Here is a 27,313-nt window from a genome sequence, read left to right as displayed (position 1 = left end):
AGAACTGTGAGCTTAAGTTGCACATATTTCCAACATCAATGGAAATCACCCCTTCCCACCATAGTTTTTCAATGTTGTGAACAAATGTTAGCGATTGGATAAAATAGGACATGAGTTTTGTGAGTTGTTGAAGTCAGAAATGGGATGAGGTGGAAGGAATCTCAAAATAGGTTTAAAGAAATCTGTGTAACTCTTGTCAGACTATCGTATAAGGGACCCACCCTAAAAACCAACATAACATAAATTTCCCTTTGATACTATTTTATACTTTTGGATGGAATGGTGTAATGCATACAGTACCACTATGTGATTCTCACTGAAAGGTGATAATGTACTCAGGGTAGGCCTGGACATCATTAAAAACTACAAACATGGTGGGGTTGTTGGTGTCATCGTCTGTGACACTGTCGTATGTGTCAGCAGTATTTCCTGTAGTCTTGGCTGGAGGACTTATCATGCCAGGTGCTCCTTTAGTGTAGTCTCCCACCAGAACCCTAGCCAAATACATGCGCTGGTGTCCTTTGGCATCAGGTTTGGAATACTGCTGACCGGCTGAGTACTGCGCGTCCACAGCAAAATAGGTCCCATTTCCATATATTGCACCTGCAAACAGGACAAAGGTATTACCAACTCACCCACTCTAAAACAAGTCAACATTTAACCGTATTCAGACTGGGCTTTTTTGGCATTGCTGGGCCNGGAGGGGTCTTTTGACCCCCCATACAAAAACACAATTGACTTGATATCAAGTGTTTGGCACTGTGCCATACATTCTGAAAAGACTCGTTTTTAAGTCCATGGCACTCAACGACCTACCTGCTATTATGATGTCATTATGATGTCATTATCTGATTTTGATGCCCCAAATCTCGGCATATTGTATTTTTCATCAAATGTAGGTAATGCACTTAAATTTTAATGATAATATGCTTCAGACAACTTAAATGCTCACAAAGTGGTCTGATGCTAATGGAAATATGAAAAAAGAAAAAATATGAAAAGATATGTCACAAAATGGTGTCATGGATATGCTAAAGTGGCTTCAGTTTCTTATAACATTGCGCCAATTGGTAAGTCATCAACAGCAGGATATATCATTACCAAATTTGCAGGGTATGATATACATGACACACTTAAACAGGAATGAATGAAATTGAGGTGAAACGTGGGTTGGTAAAGATAAAGCCTGCCTTGATTATATGTAGCAATGTCATCAAATTAGCATAAATTTGCATAAATTAATAATAATTAAATAATTAATAAATAAATAATAATAATAATTAATGAAGCCGGTATTATATTAGGTATGTTATGTAGGTAATCTGTGCTAATGTAATTGAATAACTGTACAATAAGTAATATGTGATAAGCAAGGAACAATAATGAAACTTAAATTAGTTATNTTCGGTATAAACATAATCATTTGGTACAAAACTGTAGCCAACTATTTTTTAGGAAAAGTCAAGAAGTTTCGTAGTCATAGCTTAAGTCGTTAAAGGGACACTGTGTGAAATTTGTAGTTGTTTATTCCTAGAATTCATGCTGCCCATTCACTAATGTAACCTTTTTCATGAATACGTGCCACCACCATCAAATTCTAAATATTCGTTATGACTGGAAAATTTTTAAAATTCATACATGAAAAGGGGGATCTTCTCCATGGTCCGCCATTTTGAATTTCCAAAAATAGCCATTTTTAGCTGCAAAAATGACTCTACTTGGACCATACTAGAAAATATTTGTTTATTTCTTAGTAAACTTTCATGTAAAGATCAAATTTGGCAATAGGCAGCCCAGTTTCAATGAGCAGCATAGTTGCAGTACCCTTTTTGACCATTTCCTGCACAGTGTCCCTTTAAGGAATTATACAACATCAAAGTTGGTGCAGGAAACGAGAAACGAGGCTATTCGTAACGGTACCACAAGGCTTAAAGTTTATTTTTTCTGTTTTTCTCGTAAAGACTTCACGAATGGCCAGAGATACGGTTGTCAATACTGCTACAAAAAAAACAAAGTGATTTGGCGACAGCTTTACACACAGTCTTAAAGTAATGATAGCCTTTATGTTTTGTTCCCAAGAAAGTGCTGAATTAATTACTGATTTAGCAAACGTAAATTCATCTCGAGCCCCTCCCATTCGATGGCACTTCTGCAAGACGGACACATGACAGGCAGCGCAGCTGCCAAAGTACAGACACTCAACTCAACTAAGATAGGTGTTTCATGTCTAAAGAATATGTTTTATTTTGATTTATTTCAACTATATCTCCAACATGAATTTTCCGCCTTGCTTTACCTGCACTGCATGATCTTGCCCTGCGCCAAGAACGTGGGAGCAGTGTGCGATTGCACACACGCACAGGTTAGAGGGAACATTGGTGACATTCAAATACAGGCCTCTAAAACCTGAGCATTGAGTTTCAGAAACATTGTAGAGATTTGTCAGCACTTACTTAAATCTTAATTTCTCAAATCTTCATGTAGTCTCTGTACCACATAGAGAGATGAAATTACAAACAAATTATAGCTTAGGTATTCACCCTTGTCCATTCATCTTAGAAGCTGACAAACCCAGAAAATCTCCCTGCTCATCCTCAAACATCGATTGAATCATCATCTACAACAACATCTATGTACATCCACATCTACCCACGGTATGGGATCGTCAGATATCTCTATCTGAACCTCTTCATCATTCCTTGGCAAATCTGAATCAATGTCCTAAATATCAGTACCATCACAAATGTCAGCCACAGTCACTAAGATTGGGATGTTTTTCCACTGTCTTACTGAGAAAACTGCGCAGTCAAATGAACACAGTTTTTTGTTTTTGTAGGCTATGTATTTAGACCAACTTCGAAAACATTTTGTTAGTCACACAAACCCTTTTACATCCCCAATGTGTATTTCAGGCATCAGACAATATAACTGAGTGAAAGGGGAGGCTGGAGCAGGTGAGTTTCATGCAACATTTAAATACTCTGTTGCCGAACATGACGGGAGACGGCTGGGGGGAGTGGAGGATGCAGCGAGAGCGGGAGACAGAAAGTTCAGAGGTGGAGAGACGACCACGACCCCGAGGCAGTCACAGGAGACGAGATGCCCAGAGACGGTGACCGGATGGGACCAGGCAAGAGGCAGACGATGATGGAACGATCCTATGGATCCGGATAGAAGAAACTGACTGGTCGACGGAGGGAGCGGAGGCGTCATGTTGCCAGATGGATGCCCATGACCCGAGCAATGTTGTTGAAGCCTTGTTGGATGTCAGGGGGGGGTGGATCGCCTACCCCTCGCAAAGATAAGTTATTATTCATCGTTTCACCTGGTCGCCATGGCCTCCTAGTTGGAACCTTCTCCAAGACGTGTGCTACACACTTTGCGCTGGACGTTCTATCTTCGCCTCTCCTCTTCTCTCTCTCTCTCGCTCGTGCGCTTTCTCTCTAGTCGCTCTCTCTCTCCCTGTCTCTGGCCCGGGCCTGCACTTACGTAGTCCTTATCACGAGACTTGCTACTGATTTTAATTTTGTATTTTACGTTTTGGTTTGCTGCGTACTGTAGTTAATTCAGTCTCCTTTTTGGTTTGTTGTGTTTCTTTTGCATTTTTGATGTATTTTAGTTTATAATCAGTAGCAGTCTTAATTTATTACATCAGTAAAGTCAACGTTGACCCGTGCTGTCACCACCTCTCCTGTCTCCATAGCTCGCAACACTGCTGCAACACTGGGGGCACAGTGAACACCTTGCTGGACCATGGGCACTGGGAACACTTGGGGTATTGAGAAATTGACTCCATCTGGGTTTTTTTGGCCAGCTCCACCTAGACCTAGAGATTTGGACTCATTTTAGTAAATAAATACACGTGTCTGAATCCATTTCCTTGTCTTGGCAGAGAAATGCGTGCGTCCCCACCGGTCACACATGTGCTGGTAAAATGCCTACATCTTTGAAAATGGCATGAACGTCACTCCTGACGTTAATGGTGAGTGCGCTAGCCAGTGTGACCATCTGGATCCGTAACAACTGGTGACCCAGAAGTCAGAACCAACGGTGATTGGTCGTAGGTAAATGTCACTCTTAATTTAGATGAATAGAATTTAGTTTTAACCAATAGCGGTGTTTCTCACATCTAACCACTTGTTATGGGGACACCAGAGAGTCTGTCACACTGGCAAGAAAGGTAAAATTACGCCACTCCCGGTCAAAATGGGTCAAAAGTTACCAATTTAAGGTTTCTGTTAAAGATGTTGATGTGATTTTATATGGCGCTCAGTAGCCAATCATGTTACATCATTACTGTGCGTTGCTCTCCAAAAGGAGTTTTTCTTGGTTTGGTTTGAACCATTGTGTTCACCTTCAGAGTTCAGGATTAGTATTCTTCAGTACACACAATGGAGTGAGAGAAGGCTTTGACTGGTTGAATCTGGACTGTACACATTCTTTTACAACTTGCATGGCAGCTTTACATGCAACAAAATTATTTACAGGTTTAATGCACCCATCATCCATCTAGCAATTACAGTATAAAAGGTCAACCATACCAACTTGACTTCCAGCATAGCTGCGGTTAAACCCACTATTGTTGATTTTGTCTATGGAATCAGCCGCTGTGCCATGGAAAAGCCTCTTCTCGTTGTTTGTGTGATTGTTCTTCTGGTCCAATTCCTCTTTCTTAATCATGTAGCTCTTCCACAGTGAGCTATTTTGCACTCTATCAATCTAGAATTAATGAATCAAAGACAGAATGGTACATTTTTATTCAACCTATGGCCCCGTTTCAGATGCCACATGCAGTGCAAAGCACATGCTCACTATTCAACAATGCATTCTGGTTGCATTGCTACATGTGTAATTTATTTCGCTGCGTGCCTGTGCTCTGTGCAGCCTGCACCATAACAAATGAGCCCAATCTTATGAATCAATGAAGCATCGAATGAAAGAAGGATTCTTTAATGACCAAGGATGTACCTGGATGATTGTTGAGGTTAAGTCAGTTTTCCTGAACTCACTCTCAATCTCACTATATTCTGGGCTGTTTGTAGGAACGGACACCTGAACAAGATGCTTGTCCTTCATGTCACACCAATGACTGGGTAACTTCGCTGATGACTGATCTGAAATGAAAAAAAGAGCGCTGTCAAAGTTTTTGTTGTCAAGGCTGCCTTTGTAAAAACAGAAGTAACATCTTTGATATTACATTTTTCAACCTTTTTTATCAACTCGAGTCAGCTCAATATCACGGCCTCCAAGTCTTGAAGCTATTCTGCTTTCCAAGTTTGCTTCATATTCACGTTTGCCAATCTGGACTTTCACTGGAGTTTTTTGTTTCTGCAGGAAAGCTTTTTCTAGTTTCATGTTCTCATCCATGCCAAAAGACACAACTTGTTTGCCATCCAGATACTGCCACTCTACAACGGTGCTAAATATGAAGGCTTTGTCCTTCCTGTCCACCTTCCTAATCATATCTCTGATTTTTTCCTTCACATGAACCACGTCATGGTGTAGACCCTCCAGCTGGATAACTGGCTCATAGCCTGTCTTGTCCAGCCTGATGCTGACGGTCAGCTCCCTCTGTAGAGTCTGAAGTGTATTTGCATCCTCTGGAGTGAAGCGGCTGATCTGCGAATCAGTCACTTCTGTGAAAAACAGTTCTTTCATGATCAACCTGTTGATGTCATCTTTGGCTTCTTTGAGATTCTGGGAGGTCTGGCCACAGAGCTGGAATATGACAGGAGGAAACTTCTCTTCCAATATGACAAATTCCTCTTCAGCATATTGCACTTCTTCAGGTCCAGGATTTGAAAACAAGTTTTTAACAACACCTAAAAGGGAAAAAAGATATACATCACAGTTTCATGAAAGCAGGCAGAAAGTATGCACGGGCTGTAGAAAACAAAGAATTTAGCTGAAAGATTCTCTTGTCCATAGAAAACACAAGGTTATTCTTTTTCCACTTTTAGACTAGCTTTTGAATTCATTTGCGATTCAACTAAATATATTAAAATGACTTAATGGAGATGAAACAGGTTTCATGGCTAATATTATTACTGTTTTTGCAGCAATTTCCAAATATTGTATAACCTCTAAGTATTAACGTTACCACAAATGAAACTCTAAATAGTGTAATAAATACAGTAAATATGAATATTTAGTTCAAGTGCTGTATAAATTGTAATAAATAATCTATTCCTCTTTTCTCATCTAGTCCAGGAAAGCTGTTAAGATTAAAATTGAGATCCAAGAGATTTGCGGAGCATGGTACATTGCCGACAATTCTAAACCACCGCCCAAAGAGATTCACTTTAAATGAACAATTGAAAGTAAAGTCACACATTTCTTGTTTTTTGGTAGCTGAAAAAAAGATTTCTGTGTTAAATATTGCAACGCCCATTATGAGGGGGTGGTGTAGGCCAAAAATGCCAGTGCCGTTTTGTTCTCAAGTCTAGCCCTGTTTTTGTGTGAACTGAAGACTCTGTAATGACAGAAGTCACATAAATATCTCCAACCTCCAAGTTCACTATCCGGCATGGTAGTTACACAGTGTATGACGTCACAACGATGATGAGTTTGACATAAGTCCCGTAACGCACAGAAAAAATACATGCGAATGGCCACTGGTTGTGTTGTGGCACTGAAGACCCTGTTTGTATGCTTGGCAACTGTCTGGGGAGGGGGTAAAAAGGGACACCCCAGTCGTGCGGGGGTCTTGGGGCACTTTTCCTCCTCGTTTTTGTTGTCTGCAGTCCCGGGAAACGTGTCTGATGTGTCGCACAGTGGGGGCAGTCTGCTCGCATCCGACCATCAGCTCGTATAGTGTGAGGACTTGAGTCGTGAGATTTGAACGTTTAAATCGTGAAATTCCCTCGTGCAGTTTGAGCAGCAGCTTAATACCCATGATTGAAAATATTGCACAGTGTATGCCCGCCATAACACTATCTGAGTATAAATATATATATTTTTTAACCATAGGCCCGTGTAACGTGGCCAGTTAATGATGACGTGCTACACAACACATCGGCCAGTCTCTATACAGCGCACCTGATCCATCTGGCCAAAAACCTTGGCTACTGTGCGTAAAACACCACAACTCCTCAACGAACCTGTTATATCCAGTTTTATAGGACCTATAGCAATCAACCTCTTTGAGATAGCATGTGATTCTCCAGGTTCTTGGCCACAAAAGTGAAAACTGCTTGGGTCGAGTGTTTTGTGAGGCGCATTGGAAAAGAGCAACCCCCCTTTGGCTCAATTCGAAATTGAAGTCAAAGTTGAATTAACTTAAGTAAAGTTACCTTTAACTCTTCCCCAGATAGTCTTGTCATCTCCACTTCCTTTTGCTTGCTGTGCCATCAGGCTCTGGTGAAACTCTGAAAGCATGTTGGGCTGGAAGATGAGAATCTTCACAAGTTTGATATGTTGACTTTTGGTCTTCTTGGTGAACCTAACAATGGCTTCAATCATTGCATGCGCCACTGTGGATACATTGGTTCCAAGTTGACCTGGAGGAAAAAGGAAATAGTAACTCAATGAGAATGACTGAAGGAAATTAAGTTTTGAAAAAGTACATTTCAGTTCTCCGGCAATATACTGTATGTATACCTGTGCCCAGAGCAGGAAAGGAGATGGAGGAACATTGATTCTGTTCGCAAGATGTAAGGACATTTTCGACACCTTCTTTGATGTCATCTTCTCTGGTAATATGGACATGCGCAATGTGTTTACATGGAAGTTTGCCGGAGGATGTCAGGATCATTCCACTGTCTTGGTAATGGGGTGCGTTCACTGTGAAAAAACCATCATGACATTTTCCACATAATGCTGAATATATCCCTCTTACTAGTTTTTCACACTTACAGTAAAACGTTTTGCAGACATTAGTTTTGCACATGGATTGGCCACCAGAGTCCTCAATGAGAATCTTGGAGAAAGCTTTACACAGCGTTCAGACTATACCATCAATACAACACATCATTAAACTCTGCATTGCCTGTCACGGCTCACCACTATGTTTACAGGATTTTTTAAAAACATTGTGGATGTCCCTTTTCGGAAAACTTTTTTCAGCCATAACACATACCTCTTTAGCCATCTTTAAAGTCCAAATATGTAATATACACTACCATCTTTCAGTTGCGTTTGTGCACTGCAAGCAGCAGTTCTACGGTAGCCGAACGTGAACACACTAAGTAAAGGGGGGCGGGCACTTCATTGGACTCGTTTCGATTGGAGAGATGGCTTCAGCCAAAACATCCAGCCTTCCCTTGGTTGATGAGGTTAGTGTGATTAAATTACAGTAGACCATGCTGTCATTTTTCATTTTAGTTCAAAATGTCATACATTGTAAAATCTAATAAAGTTTTAGTTACTATTTGGTATTCTGGTAACATTCCGGAGATTGGTTATTAGCTAGCCATACGTTGACATTGCTGCGCTTAGCTAGATCCAGATTCAGATATCTCAAATCAAGCTAACCTAATACCTAGTGAACAAAGGCAAAATATCTTACAGCGCCGTAGCATTTTGCAGTCATTGCATAATATATTTTCCCTTTGTCTTTAGAGCTTGTCATCAACACATTTTGAGGACATGGATAGAGGCAGAGGGAGGGTAGAGGACAGCCCCCGCAAGAGGAGGTTGGTCGGCTCTAAGACACAAAGGTTCGTATGTATACAAAATAATGTATGATTAACGCCAAAATCATAAGAAATCCCCAAGCATCCCAAAGATTTTGGCTCCGCACGCTTTCGTCCAGGCTACCTCTAGGTCTCCCTCCCCCCGTGCTACCATAGTTTGACCATTTCCGGCTGAAATTGATTTCCCAACTCCCCTCTTCATTTTATTTTATGAATTATACCTAGGCCGCCTATCTAAGGTCGGTCACTATTACGCTTGATGGTTCTGCTTACGAAAATATAACTAGTATAGAACAGGCGCGTATAGAACTGCACAATGTGATGACGGGCGTCAGTGATGCTCAAGCTGTTTATTCCAACAGGCTACAACATAACTCCGTATCAGTGTACATGATTGAAAATGACACTGAAAGAAACACAACTAAATGCAAAGTTGCTATTGATCAACAAGAAACACAGCAGAGTATGAAATCACACCCACAAAAAAAAGACAATTTCCCACAACTACTAACTCAGTTTTGATGATGATTAATATGTATGAAAATTGTATGGCCTACCTGTTTCAAGTGACACAGTTGACTAGAAAACAGCATAACTAACCAGGGTCATTATATGCTCTAGGCATATATGATGACATATAATGCTATGTAACAGCCTATACATTTTAATGCAGCAAGTGCAATTGCTTCTATTACCTCAAATAACCCATGTTTCTTAACTGACTCAATGTTGTCCTTCACAATGTATTTTACAACTATGGCTTAGGCAATATGAATCAACATTAAATTCCTGTTATTTCTACAGGCAGTACTGCAGGATTTCAGCTGTTTTACATCAGAGATCATCCAGCGTCAACCAGGCCAGGTCTTCGACGTCTTGCTGCAATGGCGGAACAGGCATGATGCCCCATCTCCTGCTGGAACACCAGGGTGACTTGGTGCAGCTGTGTCTGTGACATGCCGACCGGGAGAGGCTGTGCTGTGAACAGGACCCTCAGTATTGCACAAGTAGCACAAGGATAAGGCATACCTGAGGGTGCACAGGCAGTAATGGTGTGTGTGTGTGTGTGTGTCTCATGGATGTAGCTGGCGCTGAAAAGGTGTACCAATTTATTGCTGCATTTACATTTTTGTATTTTATTTTCTTGCAATATTTTTTGATTTAAGATATTTGTATATTGTTATTTTTTCTATATTTCATGAATAATTGTGTAAAAATGTGAATTAATCATTTTGATGTGTAATGGTGACGTGATGACGTGCACAGGTGGTCATGTGACTAATTTGATAAGTTAATGGGAAGACGCGTGCTCAGTCTTTTCGGGCCTGCAATGCTCATGGAGCAAGACGTATGCAACAGTTGTCCGCAAAGCCTTAGCAGCTCCTAATTTTCCAGTCAGAAGGCGCACACGGTATGTTAACTGCTTTTTCTGTATATTTTGTGTTTATTTTATGTTTAAATATGCTGTAAGATTTTGTATGTTAAGTTTCATGAAGGCCACATGGACAATGACGGACTGAAAAAGATATTGGCCGAAGATATTAATTTGTTTGGAAAGATGACGATGCTGAGATTGTATTTTTATTTCATTTCAGTTTTTCACGGTGCTTCGGTACTTTGGTGTTTTGTATGGTGTATGAAGAAATTAAAGTTTCCTGCTTGAAGAAAAGAAACATCACTCTCATCGAGCATCAGTCGATGCGTGGCTTAATTCTGGCTAGAAGAAAAGCGTTAGGGGCAGCTACAGTGAAAAACGTGTTCTCCAGGGAGAGTGAAAAACGTGTTCTCCGAGGGGAGTGAAGAACATCCTTCGAAGGGAGAGAAAGACGTGAAGTTCCAGGCCAGTGAAACCGTCTGGATAAGAAGAAAAATGTGTCGAGGAGGGAAAAGTGTCTCGACCGAGTGAAACGCAGCATCCACCCGACGACAGCGTGCTCCTGCTGAAGCCGAGGTGCAGCATTCGATGGATGGAGGGGAAACCGCGGCCGATGGAAGAAGACTTCGCATGGTGAGCGCGAGACCATCGGTGGAAGGAGGACAGCTTGGCGACCCGCGAGAGGGAACGACGGCCGTCGAGAGAGAGAACAACGGGCTTCGCCAGCTTTCCTTCGCCTGCGTTTCGAGAGCGTTGGCTTGGCGGGGTAGGCCAGCGCGAGGATCTGCCTACTGGCTCTTGCATCTGTTCAGCGAGGTTGCGCGCGCTGCAGACCAGCGCGGGAAGAAGGCACAGCGCAAGAAGACGACGGTGCACAGAGTACGGTGTTCATTTTAGGACATCCTCAAGACATTTCTGCTGCCAAGTAAGCCTGCTATTGCAATGGATAACAGGTATATTTTCCAACTTGTTTTTGTTGATTGAACTGGACAGATTGAACTGAATATTTTTGCTCCTTTGGTGAAAAAGAAAAAAGAGAGAGAGATAAAGGAGAAGAGAAAAATGTTGCATTTTGACTATTTGTAACTTGAACAGTGTAACTTGTTTTCTATTTGTGAATGTGTATTTTCATGAATGTTCCATAGTTGTGGTCAGGCCCGGAGTGAGCCCTGTAATCAGGCCGGGATTTTAATTCACATCCAGGCCACTTTGATATGGACAATCGCTAACAATGCATTTTATTTTACTCATGTTAAAGTAGAGTATGTTGTCAAGTTAACAGAAAACTTCAACTTTACAAAGTGTAGGCTAATTCAAATGGAAACAAATAGGCTATGACTACAAAAAAAGAAAACCTATATTTGTATTTGAACACGAGTTATTTGACCAATCAAACTGCATTTGTCATCACAAAAAGTTCTCAACAACTTGCCTGTATCTGTGGATGTGAGTGTGGTTTACTGTGGAGTCAGGCTCCATGTTCTGTGTCTGATGCTCCATGCATGGTACTAATGTGCAATAGTCCCGTGGTGTTAGGCCCACATGTAGGCTATGTCTTGTCCTTACTTAAACCAGTCTTGTTCAGGGATGCAAAATGAATTTCAGATTCAATAACAATTGATATCCCCAATACATGTTTTTTTCATTCTTATTAAATTGTATTTCTTTTAAAATAGGCTACCCATAATATGACCATTTTAATGAATGCTACTTTTACAGTAATATCAGAAGGCCTATCCAAATAATTGCTTCGTTGCCAAGAACAGTTGACAAATACTGTTGACTTGGGAAAAAAAACAATGACGACACGCCTTTGATGCGCAAAGCTGTTCGATGTCGGGTTGCCGACAAAAGACCATAGCAGCAAGAAGTCACCCTGCATTTGTAGCCTTGCTTCAGCGTATCCTTGGACGCACACAGAGCCGTGAAGTTAGTAGTAACGCCCGCTGAGATATCATATCAATGTATCCCCCCTCTCACATTCTCGTCTCAACTGTCACACCACCAAACATTTTATTTGCATTTCATTTGCAAACATGCATGCCAAGATTGTCGTTGATCCTCATCCTATTACTTGTGTTAGGACTACTGGACTTCTTATTGAGCCACCTTCGCGCTGCTGTCATGCTACTAAATGTGGCCATTATTGATTCAAAACTTGTCGACGCGTCATGCCTCCAAGGTATACGCACATTGTTTTTTAGTTTTGGACTGCAAGAAAGCGCGAACCTCTTTCTCTGTAAACCCAACATTTCCGAGCTGATTGTGAGTTGCGTCAAGTAACATCCTAATTCCCTCCGACGTTTGCAAACTAACTGAAGCTTTCAAAAGGTTCATTACAAACCATTCAGATTGTTTATCGCGAGGCATTCCATGCAATGCTTGGGAGGGAGTAATGGCATGAGCTGTCACTTCACCTTTGCTTTCTTTAATCCTACCTGCGCTTTGCTTCATCATTTCGTCTCTCTCTCTCGCTCGCTCTCTTTCCCCTTTGAATCGCTCGTTTGGTGTTCTTCAAGAATACAAATCGGGTTAAGCACACGCCACGGCGGTTCTCCAGTGCTCGCGCCATGTCTGGGCTCTCAAGTCGCTTCCAAATAACGCCAATTGCCACGAACTTAAAATATTATTTTAAGAAAGTAAAGATTAGTTGAATTATAACCCATACAATGTCCTGTTCCTATACGCTATTGGCTCCTCGTTTTTGCTGACTTCTGTTGTGGTAGAGGTATAGCCTAGTAGAAAGGGATGCATTTAATTTGGCTATTATTAGGCTACACGCAGATTTACAGAAAGTGCACCTGTCTTCGCGTATTTCGCCGTGCCTCCCCACGCGCCTCTTTGGCGCCTATATGGTTGCGCCTTAATAATCTGCTGTGGTGCTGCCGGTGGCTGCGCTGTCATGGTGAATATTTATGCAGACTACAAGTGATCATTGCATTTAGAATAACCCAAGTGAGAAAAATACTGAATTTAAAAAATATTTCCTCATGGTCCAACGGGCCACACCCAAATTTTGGGCCGGGAAATGTCCCGATAGTTATAATGGCCACCCCGGCATTGGTTGTGGTTGAGAAGTTTATACTACATTTGAAGGTTTAATATTTTCACTATTGTATGGTAATATTTTGAGCAAAATGGAAGAAAGCAAAACTGATACAAGTGTCCTAGAAGGAGTAATTGAAGCTCTTGAAATAGAGAAGACAGACTTGGAGGAAAAATTAAACACTGAACTTGAAGAGTCAGAGAGACAGGGCATTGAAGAGCGCATAGCTGAAATTGATGCAGATCTTGAAGTTCATAAAATAGGGCTCGAACCAACACTTATGTCAGAACAAACATTGAGGCGGTCTGACAGAGAAAGGCATCCAACTGAAAAGGGGGTTCAATACATACAAGAGGAGAGCTCTAAAAAGGAAAAGAAGTTCATGTATGGTTATGTCAACTTTAAGGCTGAGGTTCAGTTTATCAGGACCAAATTAAAGCAACAGTGCACTAAAAATGACCTAGGTGACATGATAAAATCCGTAAGTGTTTATGAGCCAATACTAAAGCAAGAATATGATAGCTTGCGCACCATGACCACCCCATCTCCAGACATCAGGAGAAGAATGGATAGCTGCTCTGCTGTGACAGCAGAAATAGTCACACTTCTAAAGACACGCTACGCAGAATCAGACAAAGAGTTTGACCCTGACACAGTGAAAGAATCGCTCTTAAAATTGCTCGACAGAGATGACGCCAAGTCAATATACGGTTCAACAGTGTCAAGAGCTGCGGGGGGCAGTCTGCCTGGTAGCCAGGTGTCACAGAAGAAGACAGAGGTGGCGGCGCGATTGGCTTCGAAGCGTGCTGAAATTACAAGGGAAAAAGAAATATCCGAACAAAGGAAAGAGGTGATAGCCCAACAAGAAAGGTTAAAAATGATGGAAGATCAGAGGGATATTGAGGCCATGGAGGCTGAATACAATGTATATGCTGAAGAGTAATCAAAGATAAATGCTGAAATAGGAGAAAGAGAAATGATCACATTGTCTCCACGTCAGCTTCCCACACAGCATGACAGCCCTCCACCCATTCATGTGCCTCAAAATAACTCAAGCTTGCCCAGTGCTGAAAGCAAAGCAGTCCCAACTTCTAATGAAACCTTGCTAGTTGAAGCCTTAAAACAGTCCCTGGTAATGACTAGACTACCAGCACCAGAGCCATTCACGTTCACAGGAGACCCACTCAAGTTTACAGAGTGGCGCACTAGTTTCAAGGCGCTAATTGAAACAACTTGCACAAATTCAGCGCATAGGCTCTTCTACTTGAAGAAATACATTAGTGGAGAAGCACTTTGTGTATTGGAAGGCACATTCTATAGGAGCGACGAAGAAGCTTACACCCAGGCATGGGAAGCACTGAATAAACGTTACGGCCATCCATTCGTTGTTCAAAGAGCATTCCGGGGTAAGCTGAGCAGCTGGCCTAAAATTGGACCCAAGGAGTCTCTGAAGTTGAGAGAATTTAGTGATTTCCTCATCTCTTGCAAGAATGCCATGCCACATGTTTCTGGTCTAACAGTGTTAGATGATTGTGAGGAAAACCAGAAATTGCTGCAGAAGCTACCTGACTGGTTAACTACACGCTGGAACCGGATTGTGAGCAAAGCATTGGATGAAGGAAAACCATATCCTAACTTCAAGGAGTTTTCAAGCTTTGTGGCAGAAGAAGCACGTATTGCGTGTAACCCAGTCTCATCCCTTCACGCACTGAAAAACAATGATGAGAAAGCTGGTAAAGAGCAGAAGCGTCCTAAGGCCAACACTTTGGTGACGACAGCTAAGATGCCAAAGGAAACCTCCTCTCTGAAAGGTCCTAGTTCAAGTTCAGTGGGCTCTACAGCCAGCCTGCTTGCGACTCAACCACAAAGGCCATTAGAATGTGTCTGCTGCAAGGAGAATCACTTCATCTACAAGTGTGAAAGATTCGCAGCCATGCCTCTTGAAGACAAGAAAAAGTTTGTGATCAGCAACAACATGTGTTTTGGGTGTCTTAGAGTCGGCCACATTGCCAAAAAATGCCGAAAGAGAGCCACTTGTAACATTTGTAAGCGGAATCACCCAACTCCACTCCACGAGGATCTTCCTCAACGTGAGAAGCCAGAAGTACCATCACAAGATGAAAGTTCTGCCACAAACTTTTGCAATGTGAGAATGGACAGCGGTGATCGTACTTCCATGATTGTCCCAGTTTGGCTTTCCAGTGCGGCAAAGAATAGCCCAGAACTCTTAGTCTATGCATTATTGGACACACAAAGCAGCAGTACGTTCATAAACCAGGATGTCTGCCAAAGAATTCAAGCTCACACAGAACCTGTGAAGTTGAAACTGTCAACGATGACTGACAAGAGTTCCATTGTGAAATGCCACAGAGCTGTTGGACTGAGGGTGAGAGGATATCACTCACAAGAGAGCATTGAGCTACCACCAACGTATACCCAGGAATACATTCCGTTGGAGAAAAATAGTATTCCAACAAGTGAAACAGCAAAGAGGTGGGCTCATCTTCACAGCGTGGCTGAAGAGATGCCAAGCTTGTTGGACTGTCCAGTCGGACTCCTGATTGGCTATGACTGTGCAAGGGCTCTGAAACCACAGGAAGTGGTATCTGGAGAAGAACATGAACCCTTTGCAGTCAAGACGGCGTTAGGCTGGAGTATAGTTGGAGCTACTGTGCCTTGCTCTAGCACAAACAACGAGACCAGATTCTGTCATCGTGTCTCCGTGAAGGAGCTTCCGCCCATCACACCCGCCTCAGTGATTAAGGCACTGGAGACTGACTTTCTTGATACAAACCCAAAAGAAAAGACAATATCACAGGAAGACATTCAATTTCTGCACATGTTGAATGACAAGGTCAGGCACAATGAAGCAGGACATCTGGAGATGCCACTACCATTTAGGGCACGTCCTCAGTTGCCAAACAATAAGCAGCTTGCTACAGTGCGCCTGAAACATTTAAAAAGAAAAATGGAGAAGAATCCTAAATACAAAGAGGATTACCTCAAGTTCATGGACGGTGTGTTTAAAGATGGGGATGCAGAAGAAGCAAGTGCGGATCCCAAAGAAGGCAACACATGGTACATTCCGCACCACGGGGTGTATCACCCCAGGAAGCCTGAAAAGATAAGGGTCGTATTTGACTGCTCCGCCAAATTTGAAGGCACTTCCCTGAACGACCATCTGCTCACAGGCCCAGACTTAACGAACACTCTAACTGGAGTCCTGTGCAGATTTCGGCAATACAAGATCGCAATCAACTGCGATGTGGAAAAAATGTTTCATCGTTTCCACGTCAGCCCAGAGGACCGTGATTACATGCGATTCCTTTGGTGGGACAATGGAAATACAGAGAGCGAGCCTAAAGAGTACCACATGCGTGTCCACATATTTGGCGCTGCATCATCACCGGGATGTGCTAACTATGGCATGAAACACCTTGCCACTGAACATGAGAAGGACTTCCCGCTAGCAGCAACCTTCCTTCGCAAGAATTTTTATGTGGACGATGGGCTAGTCAGCGTCAATTCTGTCGAAGAGGCCAACCAGCTTGTCAGTGAAGCGCGACAGATCTGCAGCAAGGGACAGCTACGTTTACACAAATTCGTCTCTAATAACAGAGAGGTTTTGGATGCAATACCAGAGAGTGAACGTGCCAGTGCTATCCAAGATGTAGACCTGAATTACAGTGAGCTTCCGACGCAGAGTGTACTTGGCATTAGATGGAACATTGAGAGGGATGCATTTACATTCAATGTCGTCCTCACGGAAAAGGCAGCCACACGGAGGGGAATCCTATCAACAGTCGCCAGTGTTTACGACCCACTGGGATTTCTAGCTCCCTTCCTCTTGAATGGTAAAAGAGTGCTGCAAGAGATGTGCAGACAGGGCGTGGGATGGGATGAACCCATTCCCCCTGAACTGAAGCCAAAATGGGAAGCATGGCTCCAAGACTTACAGAGTCTTCAAAAAATTGAAATTCCAAGATGCTTCATCCCTGAAACCCTCGGCACAGTCAGAAAAATTGAGCTGCATCATTTCTCAGATGCCAGCACTAGTGGCTATGGTCAATGTTCATACATTAGAGTTGTTGCAGATGAAAAAGTGCACTGTGCATTAGTCATGGGTAAGGCCAGAGTGGCACCAGTGAGGTTTACCAGCATCCCCCGCCTTGAGCTCACAGCAGCAACAGTCTCTGCTGCTGTTAGTAACACCCTCCGAGAAGAGCTGGAGCTGGAAATAGATCAAGAGTTTTTCTGGACTGATTCCCAGGTAGTGCTCGGCTACATAAAGAACGAAGCCAGACGCTTCCATGTATTTGTAGCCAACCGGGTTCAGAAGATAAGAGACACAACTGATCCTAGTCAATGGTTCTATGTTGAGACTGGTCAGAATCCAGCAGACCATGCGTCACGGGGTCTCAAGGTGGCAGAGTTGCTAGACTCAAGTTGGCTGAGAGGACCAGACTTCTTGTGGCAACAAGATATTGTCACAGACCAAAGAACACCAGAACTTCTTGTTGGCGATTCCGAAGTGAAGGTCTTAAGAACTGTCGTGGTTGAACAAGGCAACTTCCTGAAAAGGATCTCAAGATTCTCAGATTGGAACACAGCTCTCAACGTTATTGTGCGAATCAAAAGACTGGCACATAAAGACAGAACCGGTCCCATCAGTGTTGATGAACAAAGAGGAGCTGGTCTTGTGCTAGTCAGAGCAGCGCAGAGAGAAGCCTTTGAAGAAGAACTCAAATGGTTCAGCCAAGGGTGCACTAAATTGCCAAAAACTCACAAGATGCATCAACTTGATCCAATATTTCAAGATGGTTTGCTCAGGGTAGGAGGCAGACTACGGATGTCTTCTGTATCCCTGGAGTTGAAGCATCCAGTGATCTTACGTAGGGAAGGAATTGTCACCCAGCTCATTCTTGACCACTGTCACAAGAAGACAAAGCACCAGGGACGAGGTCAGACGTTGAATGAGCTCAGGGCCAATGGTTATTGGATATTAGGTGCTAGCAAGATAGTAGCCAAGCATATCAAATACTGTGTCACTTGCAGAAAGGTGCGTGGTCCTGCAGAGCAACAGTGACCGAGTCGATCCCTCGCCTCCGTTCTCATACACAGGGATTGATTGCTTCGGCCCCTTTTACACCAAACAGGGTCGTAAAGAATTCAAGAGATACGGTCTATTGATTACCTGCTTGAGCTCCAGAGCTATCCACATAGAAATGTTGGAGGATCTCTCAACAGACGCGTTCTTGAATGCCTTGAGGTGCTTCATAGCTCTTAGAGGAGCAGTGAGACAGATCCGTTCTGATCAGGGGACCAATTTCCTTAGAGCGAAGAACGAATTGGAGAAGGGTCTGAAAGATCTAGACAAAGAGAGGATTGCAACTTACCTTGCAAGTAAGCAGTGTGATTTCCTCATGAACGTCCCTGAGGCAAGCCACATGGGTGGGATTTGGGAACGCCAAATTCGAACGGTCAGGAGCGTCATGAGCACTGTTCTGGCACAAGCCAAGGGAAGACTTGATGACACCTCATTGAGGACATTTTTCTATGAGGCAATGTCAATCGTTAACAGTCGCCCGCTCACCACGAATACCATCAGTGATCCTAAGAGTCTTGAACCTCTAACTCCGAATCAGTTGCTCACCATGAAAGCTGTTGTACCACTCCCACCACCAGGCAGTTTTGTGAGAGAAGACATGTATGCCAGGAAAAGATGGAGGAGAGTGCAATACCTAACAGAGCAATTTTGGAGTAGGTGGCGAAAAGAATACCTGTCTAACCTAAGCCTCAGACAACAATGGCATGTGCCCAGAAGAAATGTGAAAGTGGGAGACATTGTTATCGTCAAAGAGGATAATTTTCCAAGAAATGAATGGAGACTTGCCAGAGTTGTGGAAGCCACAGAGGAGGATGATGGTTTGGTGCGCAAGGTTAAAATCCAGATAGGACAGAGCAAATTAGGAAAGCGAGGTGAACGCTTAACGCAACCAACCTTTCTAGACCGGCCAGTTCAAAAACTAGTAGTACTAGTAGAACATTATGAATAGACAGGAATCAAAAAGCACTTCATGCTGATCTTTAGTGTTTAAGATCTTAAACAATAATAGGTGGGAAAGTTGTTTATTATTTTGGGGAAAATTCCAAGATTTAATTCCAAGTTTTTAAAACCAGGTAACATAAATCTTTGAAATTTTGGTGGCAGTGTAGCGGTCGCTGAAATGTGTACCAATTTATTGCTGCATTCATATTTTTGTATTTCATTTTCTTGCAATATTTTTGGTTTAAGATATTTGTATATTCTTATTTTTCTATATTTCATGAATAATTGTATAAAAATGTGAATTCATCATTTTGATGTGTAATGGTGACGTGATGACGTGCACAGGTGGTCATGTGACTAATTTGATAAGTAATTGGGAAGACGTGTGCTCAGTCTTTTGGGCCTGCCATGCTCATGGAGCAAGACGTGTGCAACAGTTGTCCGTAAAGCCTTTAGCAGCTCCTAATTTTCCGGTCAGAAGGCGACACGGTATGTTAACTGCTTTTTCTGTATATTTTGTGTTTATTTCATGTTTAAATATGCTGTAAGATTTTGTATGTTAAGTTTCATGAAGACCACATGGACAATGACGGACTGAAAAAGATATTGGCCAAAGACATTCATTTGTTTGGAAAGATGACAATGCTAAGACTGTATTTTTATTTCATTTCAGTTTTTCACGGTGCTGCGGTGCCTTGGTGTTTTGATGGTGTATGAAGAAATTAAAGTTTCCTGCTTGAAGAAAAGAAACATCACTCTCATCGAGCATCAGTCGATGCGTGGCTTAATTCTGGCTAGAAGAAAAGCGTTAGGGGCAGCTACAGTGACATTAGAGAGCCAGGGGACGATAACCGAAAATACCAGTATGTTGCCCACTGCCACTTTATCTTTTGGCAGAATGGGTAGTGTTGCCAGATGTGTCTGTCCAAATCCTGTTCAAAAGCTTCTCAAAAAACGCGAAATTGCGCTAAATTCCGCTCAAATCCAACAAATTACAAAACGGTTAAAAAAAAACGCCGAAATAGCCCAATTGCCCAATCTGGCAACACTGAGCATGGGTCCTTGGGGCACAGGAGGGTCATTCCTAGCCGTAGTGTCTCAGGGGGATCATACCAACTATTACATTTATTTATTTTATTTGTACTTGTAAATAGATTTTAACATTCAAATAATTGGCAAAGACTTTTTCATTTAAAATATGGTTTACTTTTACTTGGTCAATATTTACACTTCTTTTTTTTTTTTTTTACAGTTTGTTACATTATATTTCTTCAGTGCAACTGCTTATGTTTTAGTAATAAATAAAGGAAGATAACCCTTTGTCAGTGCTGTGTTTATATACAAAATATACATGCATATACATAATACATACATAAAGAAGCCAAGAAAAGAATGATTCTCACAACCATAGCACAACAACAATGTAAAGGTAAAAATCATAAAAGTTATCATCTTTGCCACTTCACATGAGGATGGAGGTGGTCATGTGGTACATCAATCATTTCTCGTCATCAGCAGCTGCTTGGAAAGCCGAATCTGTGGAAGGAAAGCACAATAGAGATGTATGCACAAAGTGTTATGGTATATTATAGCGTGCAAAGATGAGTGTCAATATAAGCAACAGTATCACACACCAAAACCTCGGCTGACTTGCGTTCGCACAAGCTCTAACATTGTTGGTGGAGGGACTGGGGCACAACAACAAAGTCTCCAGGAGTCGTCAGGTTGAAGCATCATCCTGGTCCTGGGCATTTCCACCCCTCTTCTGAGTCTGCCCGACAACTCTCCCTTGAAGATTTGGGATGCAATCGTGTGTCTTATGTCCGTCTGAAACTAAAACAAAGAGGCCAACATCCAACATGGAATCGATTAAAACAAATTTGAACCTGTTGAACCTGCTGTGCGTCAGGGTTTAACTTTGCCAACAGATATGGTTTAGTTTGAGGTAATATTAGTAGATGCACAGCTTTGAGTTTTCTATTTTATGCTACAAATGCGGTCTGTCAAATATGACAAGTGGCCAATGTATGACAATTTACTTATAAAACGTTGATGTGCAGGTAGGTATAAGTGCTGCATTTGATTCATGCCTAATTGCCTGTTGAACATTTGTTTGGAAGCAGTCAATATAGGCTGATTGGGACCATCGCACCAGCGCGTACATTATCCACATCAATTTGTAAAAAAATATCACGTCAGCATCAGACATCATTTCACAGTAAATGGCATAATAGATATAAAGCAGTTTCAAGTACAACTTACATTTGTTGGCCCTCTGATGTTGTGAGCGTCGGCCTGTCACGATGAAAATTGTAGTCAAGAGCTGCCAGCAAAACTCGTGCTTCCTAAACCGGTGGGCTGAAGGAGTGGCGTTTACTGGCATACATGAGTATGTCATTCTGAAAAGACTCCAACTGCGATGGTGATCTAGATAAGTAGAAACACATATATCCACAGGTGTCAAAACTAGAAGTAAAAAAAGAAAAAGCACAGGTAACTTTGCTGAGAAGGTTTCCTGTGTACACGTCATACCATCAACTAACTCTGCACTGGTTGGATCAAGTTTGTGGTGGGTTCTTGTTAGGTTTTATTGTTTTTCAGTATCACCAGTCCATCTCTTTAGGGTGTAGTGGGCAATGTTGTGCCAGTTCACAGATTTTCTGAACTAGTTCAAGTTCAGTGCTCAAAGCGAACAGTTCACGTTCAAAGTTCACAATTTTAATTGTGAACTTCACGCACAACACTGGTAGTGGGATAAACTATGTACCAGGTATGTAATATCATGTGCTAGTATTGTACTTGCAACATGAATTTGTTTTATACGTTTGAAACCTCTGCATTTATCTTACAGTGGTTTGAATTAGTATTTACTGTATATTCAATAAAACCATGTAAAACAAGTACCTGAAGCGCAAGTACTTGTGGACATCCTTCCGAAAACGGGTTGAAGAGTCTCTACCTCTTCCTCGGCAGGCAGGTCATGTACCATCTCGCCAAAAGAAAAAGATGTGTAAGTGCGTGAACAATCAACAGTGGTGTGCAGACTGATGCTTCGCAAGGCCAATTCTACAGTAAACCATATTGTAGCACCACCTACATCTATTTCAAAGAAAGTAAAGGGGAAGGAACTTTCCAAATGTGCTTCATGTTGTTCTAAACTCTTTTCATTCGAGGGGGACATGTAATCGCGAAAACTACCTAAAATAGTTACCGAATGGCACCACGCACCAGCAATGATAAGCAAATGCCTTTCAGTTAGCAGAACATTATGTCTGGCTTGACACCTGCATTTGCCACGTTATATGGATAACCTTCAAATTAGTTTGGTATGTTTCATTATATTGGCTTATTTGACAGGCCCTATACAGGAAGACCAAACTAAAAGCTACATCTGTGCTAGCTATACAGCTTTGACTATATACTGGACAGTACAGGGAGCTATCAATCAAACATAAAAAAACCAACAAACGTCAAACACATGGGGAATACTGATTTCAACTTTCAAAACAAAATAAAAATGCTAAACTAAGCTTTTGGAATTACCTGTCGAGAAGAAAACAAGCAACTTCAGCATCTTGTTGAAAACCCTTGTCTCTCACTCATCAGCTCCTTCCATTATGCAAAAGCCACTCCTATGTTGACATTCGCCAAAATCTTTTTCTGTCCGGTTCTCTTCTGCGCGTTGTTGGTGATGGGTCATCATCAGTTTCGTTCATCAGATGGCCGACTATTTTTATGGTCCATCTCCTTAAAGTCGATCAACAACTAGCAATTTTGCTAAGTTGCTCTATCTGTGTGAGAGATGCTGCTGATTCTCGTTCCTCTGGTTGTGGGCATAATGGGAGGCGGCAACCAGCGCATTACCGCCACCTCTGGGCTGGAGTGTGCGTGGAACTTGTGGGCCTCCGACTTTCTTGTCGAAATGCAAACGAAAAGGGCGAAATTCATGACGTGTCCTTCTAGACATCCCGTAGTTAAGATGGCGGAGCGACAATTGGAGTGTTACACTGTTGAGTACATTCACTTGCTGAATATGAGGAATATACGAACACTTCACTTTTGTGATAGAGGTAATTAATAAAGGATGATGTAATACTTATGAATGATAACAATCAAATTTGTCAATAGACAACTTTTAATATTACATAATATGGCTTTAAGAGCCTGATTAAAATGTGCTCAACAATGTACATTGGCGTGAAAGTAAGGACTAACCAATCTCTGAACATTCTGCCTCTACGGCTGGTCCAGCAGCATCAAGGATGGCCTTGGATACTCCTGTAAGAAAAAAAAGCTTCATTAACACCTGTGGCCTAGAACATTGTTGCTTAGCAGCTATAGTCATAAGGGCAGTTAGAATAAAACCATTAGATGAAATTTGGATTTTGAAAGTATAGTATATTTTGAAGTTAAGTCAAAGAACTCACCTAAATTGTGGGAAAATGTTTGGTTGGAAGAATTGACAATGACGTCAGTAGTCTCTTTGGTGATGTCACCAGATGACAGCTCCAGAGTCAGGTGACCAATGCGAACAGTGTATTTCCCCAAAGACACTTTCTGGACTTGACCCCAAAATCCTACACAGATAAAGCCATATTTTACATATTCATCCTTTCCACACATTTACTTCAACTTTTACAAAACTAAACATAGCAAATTATCTTTGCGAATAAGACTCTTTATATGATATTGTGTCATGTTTACTCTTTAGGTTGCGAGGCAAGACCTCTCAAAGATTCCAACTATCACAGCAATGTCAAGCTTTTGTCTTACTCTCGAAGAAGACATTAAACATGAAAAAGTAAAGGTTTAATTTCACTACATCCCACCATCCTTTTTCTGACAATTCAACTTATTCTGATCCAATTTCAGTTCTAGTTTTAAAACCTGCTTATAATGCCTACAATAAATAAGCAATTTGGTATTGGAAAAAGGAATTCATTTTTCATGAAGGCAATACACTACAATAAATTGCATCTGCATAGACCCAAATGTATTCTAAACTTGTGACCAATCAAAAACACATTGGGCATTAATTATAGCAGTTGCGGTTGTACACTAATTTACTGCCTCTGCAAGATCCTGTCCAGAATTTCCTACTAAATATCTACAGAAAACTGGATTGAAACACATAGTTGTTCGAAGATGCCAGAATGCTTTAAATTCTGAAGAGAGACAAAGAAGCAGAGCGAAACAATGTTCCCTGCTCCCTTTTTACGAGGTGGGGTAACTACAGTGCATAACATTGTAGTCACACGCAGGCGGTGATGTGTATTTACAGAGGTGCAGTGAAATCAGCTAATGAGGAAAAGTATTAAACAATTGGTTTGTGTCAGTATTAGGCATTGGCAGCAACTACTACTTTGTCCGAGGTGTGTGTCACCCACCAAAAGTTTTACGTTTCTCAACTCTTGAATAGAACCAACACAACACAAGCACAACCACAAAAAACACATCCACGGCCACAATGCAGTGCAACAGAATGCAATCATATCCAATGCAAGTGGGAGAGCAGCACGACACTGCTGGCTGACGAAGTTGTGAGTGAGTGGGCTCAGTGTTTGAAGACAGCTATTTATTTTATCGAAGACATTCAATTGCATTGTTGCATGCACCAGCCAGCAAGACAATAATGTTTACCTGATGATTTCTGTAGTTTTGGTTTGTGTGAGTCACCATGTTCGATTATCTCGATATTATGGGGTGTATCTTTTCCCCCCTCTTGTCTTGATCCTTTGAACATCCTCTTAAAGCACTGTAAGACAATAAATTGACTAATTCAATTAAACTATGAACTTAACTTTTAGCAATCATCGCGTAGCTGTGTTGTATCGTATACATAATTATGTAGCAATCCAAAAAGTCCTTACGGCAACACTGTCCTTGTCTGATGGATGTACTATGATGACCACTTTCTTTAGGTGTTGAGGATGAGTGCTACGGCAGAACGTTTCTGTTTCCTCCAACATGATCTTTGGCACCAGGTCTTTGGGAAACCCAAGATTCCCAGTGCCAATGGCGGGAAATGTAATTGAGGTGAGTTGCTGCTGGTCTACCTCTTGCAGGCAATCTTTAACAATTTTCTGTAACACCTGCAATGAAATAATTCAAGTAATTACAAAAAATAACATCTGAACACTTGCATGTTTTATACATCAAGTTAGTAGGCTACAAGTACTGAAATACCGTTATTAATATCCTTTATATTTTTAAATGAACTTTTATATGAACTCGCAAAGTGCATTGTGGTTATCACAACCTTATCTGGTCAGAGTCATCCAGGGGACCATTCCATCATAAGTGCTGAATTTAGTGGCGCTTACGTGCCAAAGCCAAGCTTCAACCAAAGGTAGCTTAAACTTGAGGCTGAAGCCATTCCACCATGAAAGATCAGCTGTGCCCTAGCAGGGTTCATTTCAGCCGTGCTCATCAAAGCTGGTGTTGCGCTCATGCATGTACAGCGGAAGTCCATATCAACGATTGTCGAAAATGCAATCATGTTGGAGAGTCTGACATGCCTTGTCAAATAAAGTTTTTATCGCAGATGTCGTGCGAGCATTTGTAGGTGAGCACCCACACCTTGACCTGAGAGGCCCACATTCAATACCCACCATGCACAATGACAATTATAACACAAGAGGGAGCTTGGACATTGAAATTAATCTCAATGTGTCGAAGTGCAGTCCTTGCAACAGTCGATATAGTATTTTGTTTTGTCTTTCGGAAGAATTTGTTGTAGGATAAAGCAAAACATTAAACATTAGGCAGAGAGTAATTGCTGAATCATTGCAATGTAAAAAACAAGCATCGGCATCTGCAAGGCGGTTGTGAGGATGTGTTTTTATTGCCTGTGTTGTAAAATATAAAGGTCTGCATTTAACTGAAGGCCTATTGCTTGACGGCGAATGAAGCCAGCCACAAAGCAATGAAAGTGGTGTGAAAGTGAAAGCCCATTGGGAAACTCCAACTCCCATTGTCATTGTGACACAGCACACAGGTGAACACTGCACACTGCACACAACTAAATTGCATTTATGCCTCACCCGTGCAAGGGGGCAGCCCTCAATGGCGCCCCTAGGGAGCAGTGCGGCGGGACAGTACCATGCTCAGGGTACCTCAGTCATGGAGGAGGATGGGGGAGAGCACTGGTTGATTACTTCCCCCACCAACCTGGCAGGTCGGGAGGCAACCTTTGTGATAAGTCTGACGCCCTAACCGCTTACCCATGACTGCCCGAAGGGGGTCAGCTCTACGTATGTTCCCACAGCCCATTGGTCCCACATTGCTAAGACTTTTATGTTTTTTTCAAAATTAGGCCCAATGGTCCCACAGCCCGTTGGTCCCACAGTCCATTGGTCCCACTTCACTGAGACTTTTTAATTTGTTTTTAGGCCCATTGATCCCACAGCCCATGGGTCTCATCACAAAGACTTTTAACATTATTTTTTAGGCCCATTGGTTCCACAGCATATTCCTGCTGCTTCATGTTCCCACATTTCTAAGAAATTATTCACATTTAGCCCCGGGAATGTCCCTCAACTACTTTAAGAATACATACAAACCCCAACTCCGATGAAGTTGGGACGTTTGGTAAACAGTGAATAAAATCAAAATGCTATCATTTTCAAAACATTCAATCTATTCATTAGATGGAGAATAGTGAAAAGACAACATATTAAGTGTTAAAACCGAGAAAAAATATTGTTTTGGGGGACATACGTACTCATTTCTAATTTGATAAATCCAACACGTCTCAAAAGAGTTGGGACGGGGATCAGTGAAATTTAGTAAACATCCAAATAAGATAAAACAACAAAGAAGAACATTTCAAAATGAATTGTACTGACGGACAATATAGGTGTCCAGGTATAAGATCATCACAGAGAGGCTGAGTCACTCAGAATTAAAGATGCAAAGGGAATAATTACCATAGTTATTACATACATTTTTGAATTCCCTTTGATTTACCACGATTGAGTGTATATAAGACATATTTTTGTTAATAAAATCATTGTATAGGTTCATGACATCATGAAATATATATTGGCTGTAGTCTCACTCTAGCACTCCAGGAATTAGAGCTATGGAAAATTGACCATATTAAGAATGCTTAATGCATGAAAATGATACAGGGGTGTAACATTCTCCTAAGCACCTGAGCTCACTTGAAATAGACCCAGAAGACATGGGAAACTGTCCTTTGCTTACAG

The 27,313-nt window shown here is 41.8% G+C and overlaps 1 protein-coding gene across 1 annotated transcript in view; it reads right to left on the bottom strand.

Annotated features, from left to right (window-relative positions):
• Nucleotides 1–233: 233 nt before the first annotated feature.
• Nucleotides 234–27,313, bottom strand: part of LOC134453351 (protein mono-ADP-ribosyltransferase PARP14-like) — a 56,432-nt gene continuing 29,352 nt past the window's right edge. Inside the window, exons 7-16 of the mRNA XM_063204229.1 lie at nt 24,974–25,195; nt 24,744–24,858; nt 23,531–23,680; nt 23,319–23,381; nt 7,600–7,782; nt 7,293–7,499; nt 5,208–5,822; nt 4,969–5,114; nt 4,542–4,719; nt 234–603 (exon numbers count right to left, since the gene is read on the bottom strand). Of these exons, the coding sequence (XP_063060299.1) occupies nt 314–603; nt 4,542–4,719; nt 4,969–5,114; nt 5,208–5,822; nt 7,293–7,499; nt 7,600–7,782; nt 23,319–23,381; nt 23,531–23,680; nt 24,744–24,858; nt 24,974–25,195 (2,169 nt within the window). The 3' untranslated portion in view covers nt 234–313. The remainder of the gene's footprint in view (nt 604–4,541; nt 4,720–4,968; nt 5,115–5,207; nt 5,823–7,292; nt 7,500–7,599; nt 7,783–23,318; nt 23,382–23,530; nt 23,681–24,743; nt 24,859–24,973; nt 25,196–27,313) is intronic.

The sequence above is a fragment of the Engraulis encrasicolus genome, chromosome 7, assembly GCF_034702125.1.
Source record: "Engraulis encrasicolus isolate BLACKSEA-1 chromosome 7, IST_EnEncr_1.0, whole genome shotgun sequence".
In the NCBI taxonomy this organism is placed as follows: Eukaryota; Metazoa; Chordata; class Actinopteri; order Clupeiformes; family Engraulidae; genus Engraulis; species Engraulis encrasicolus.
This window is presented reverse-complemented; position numbering and strand designations above follow the sequence as displayed.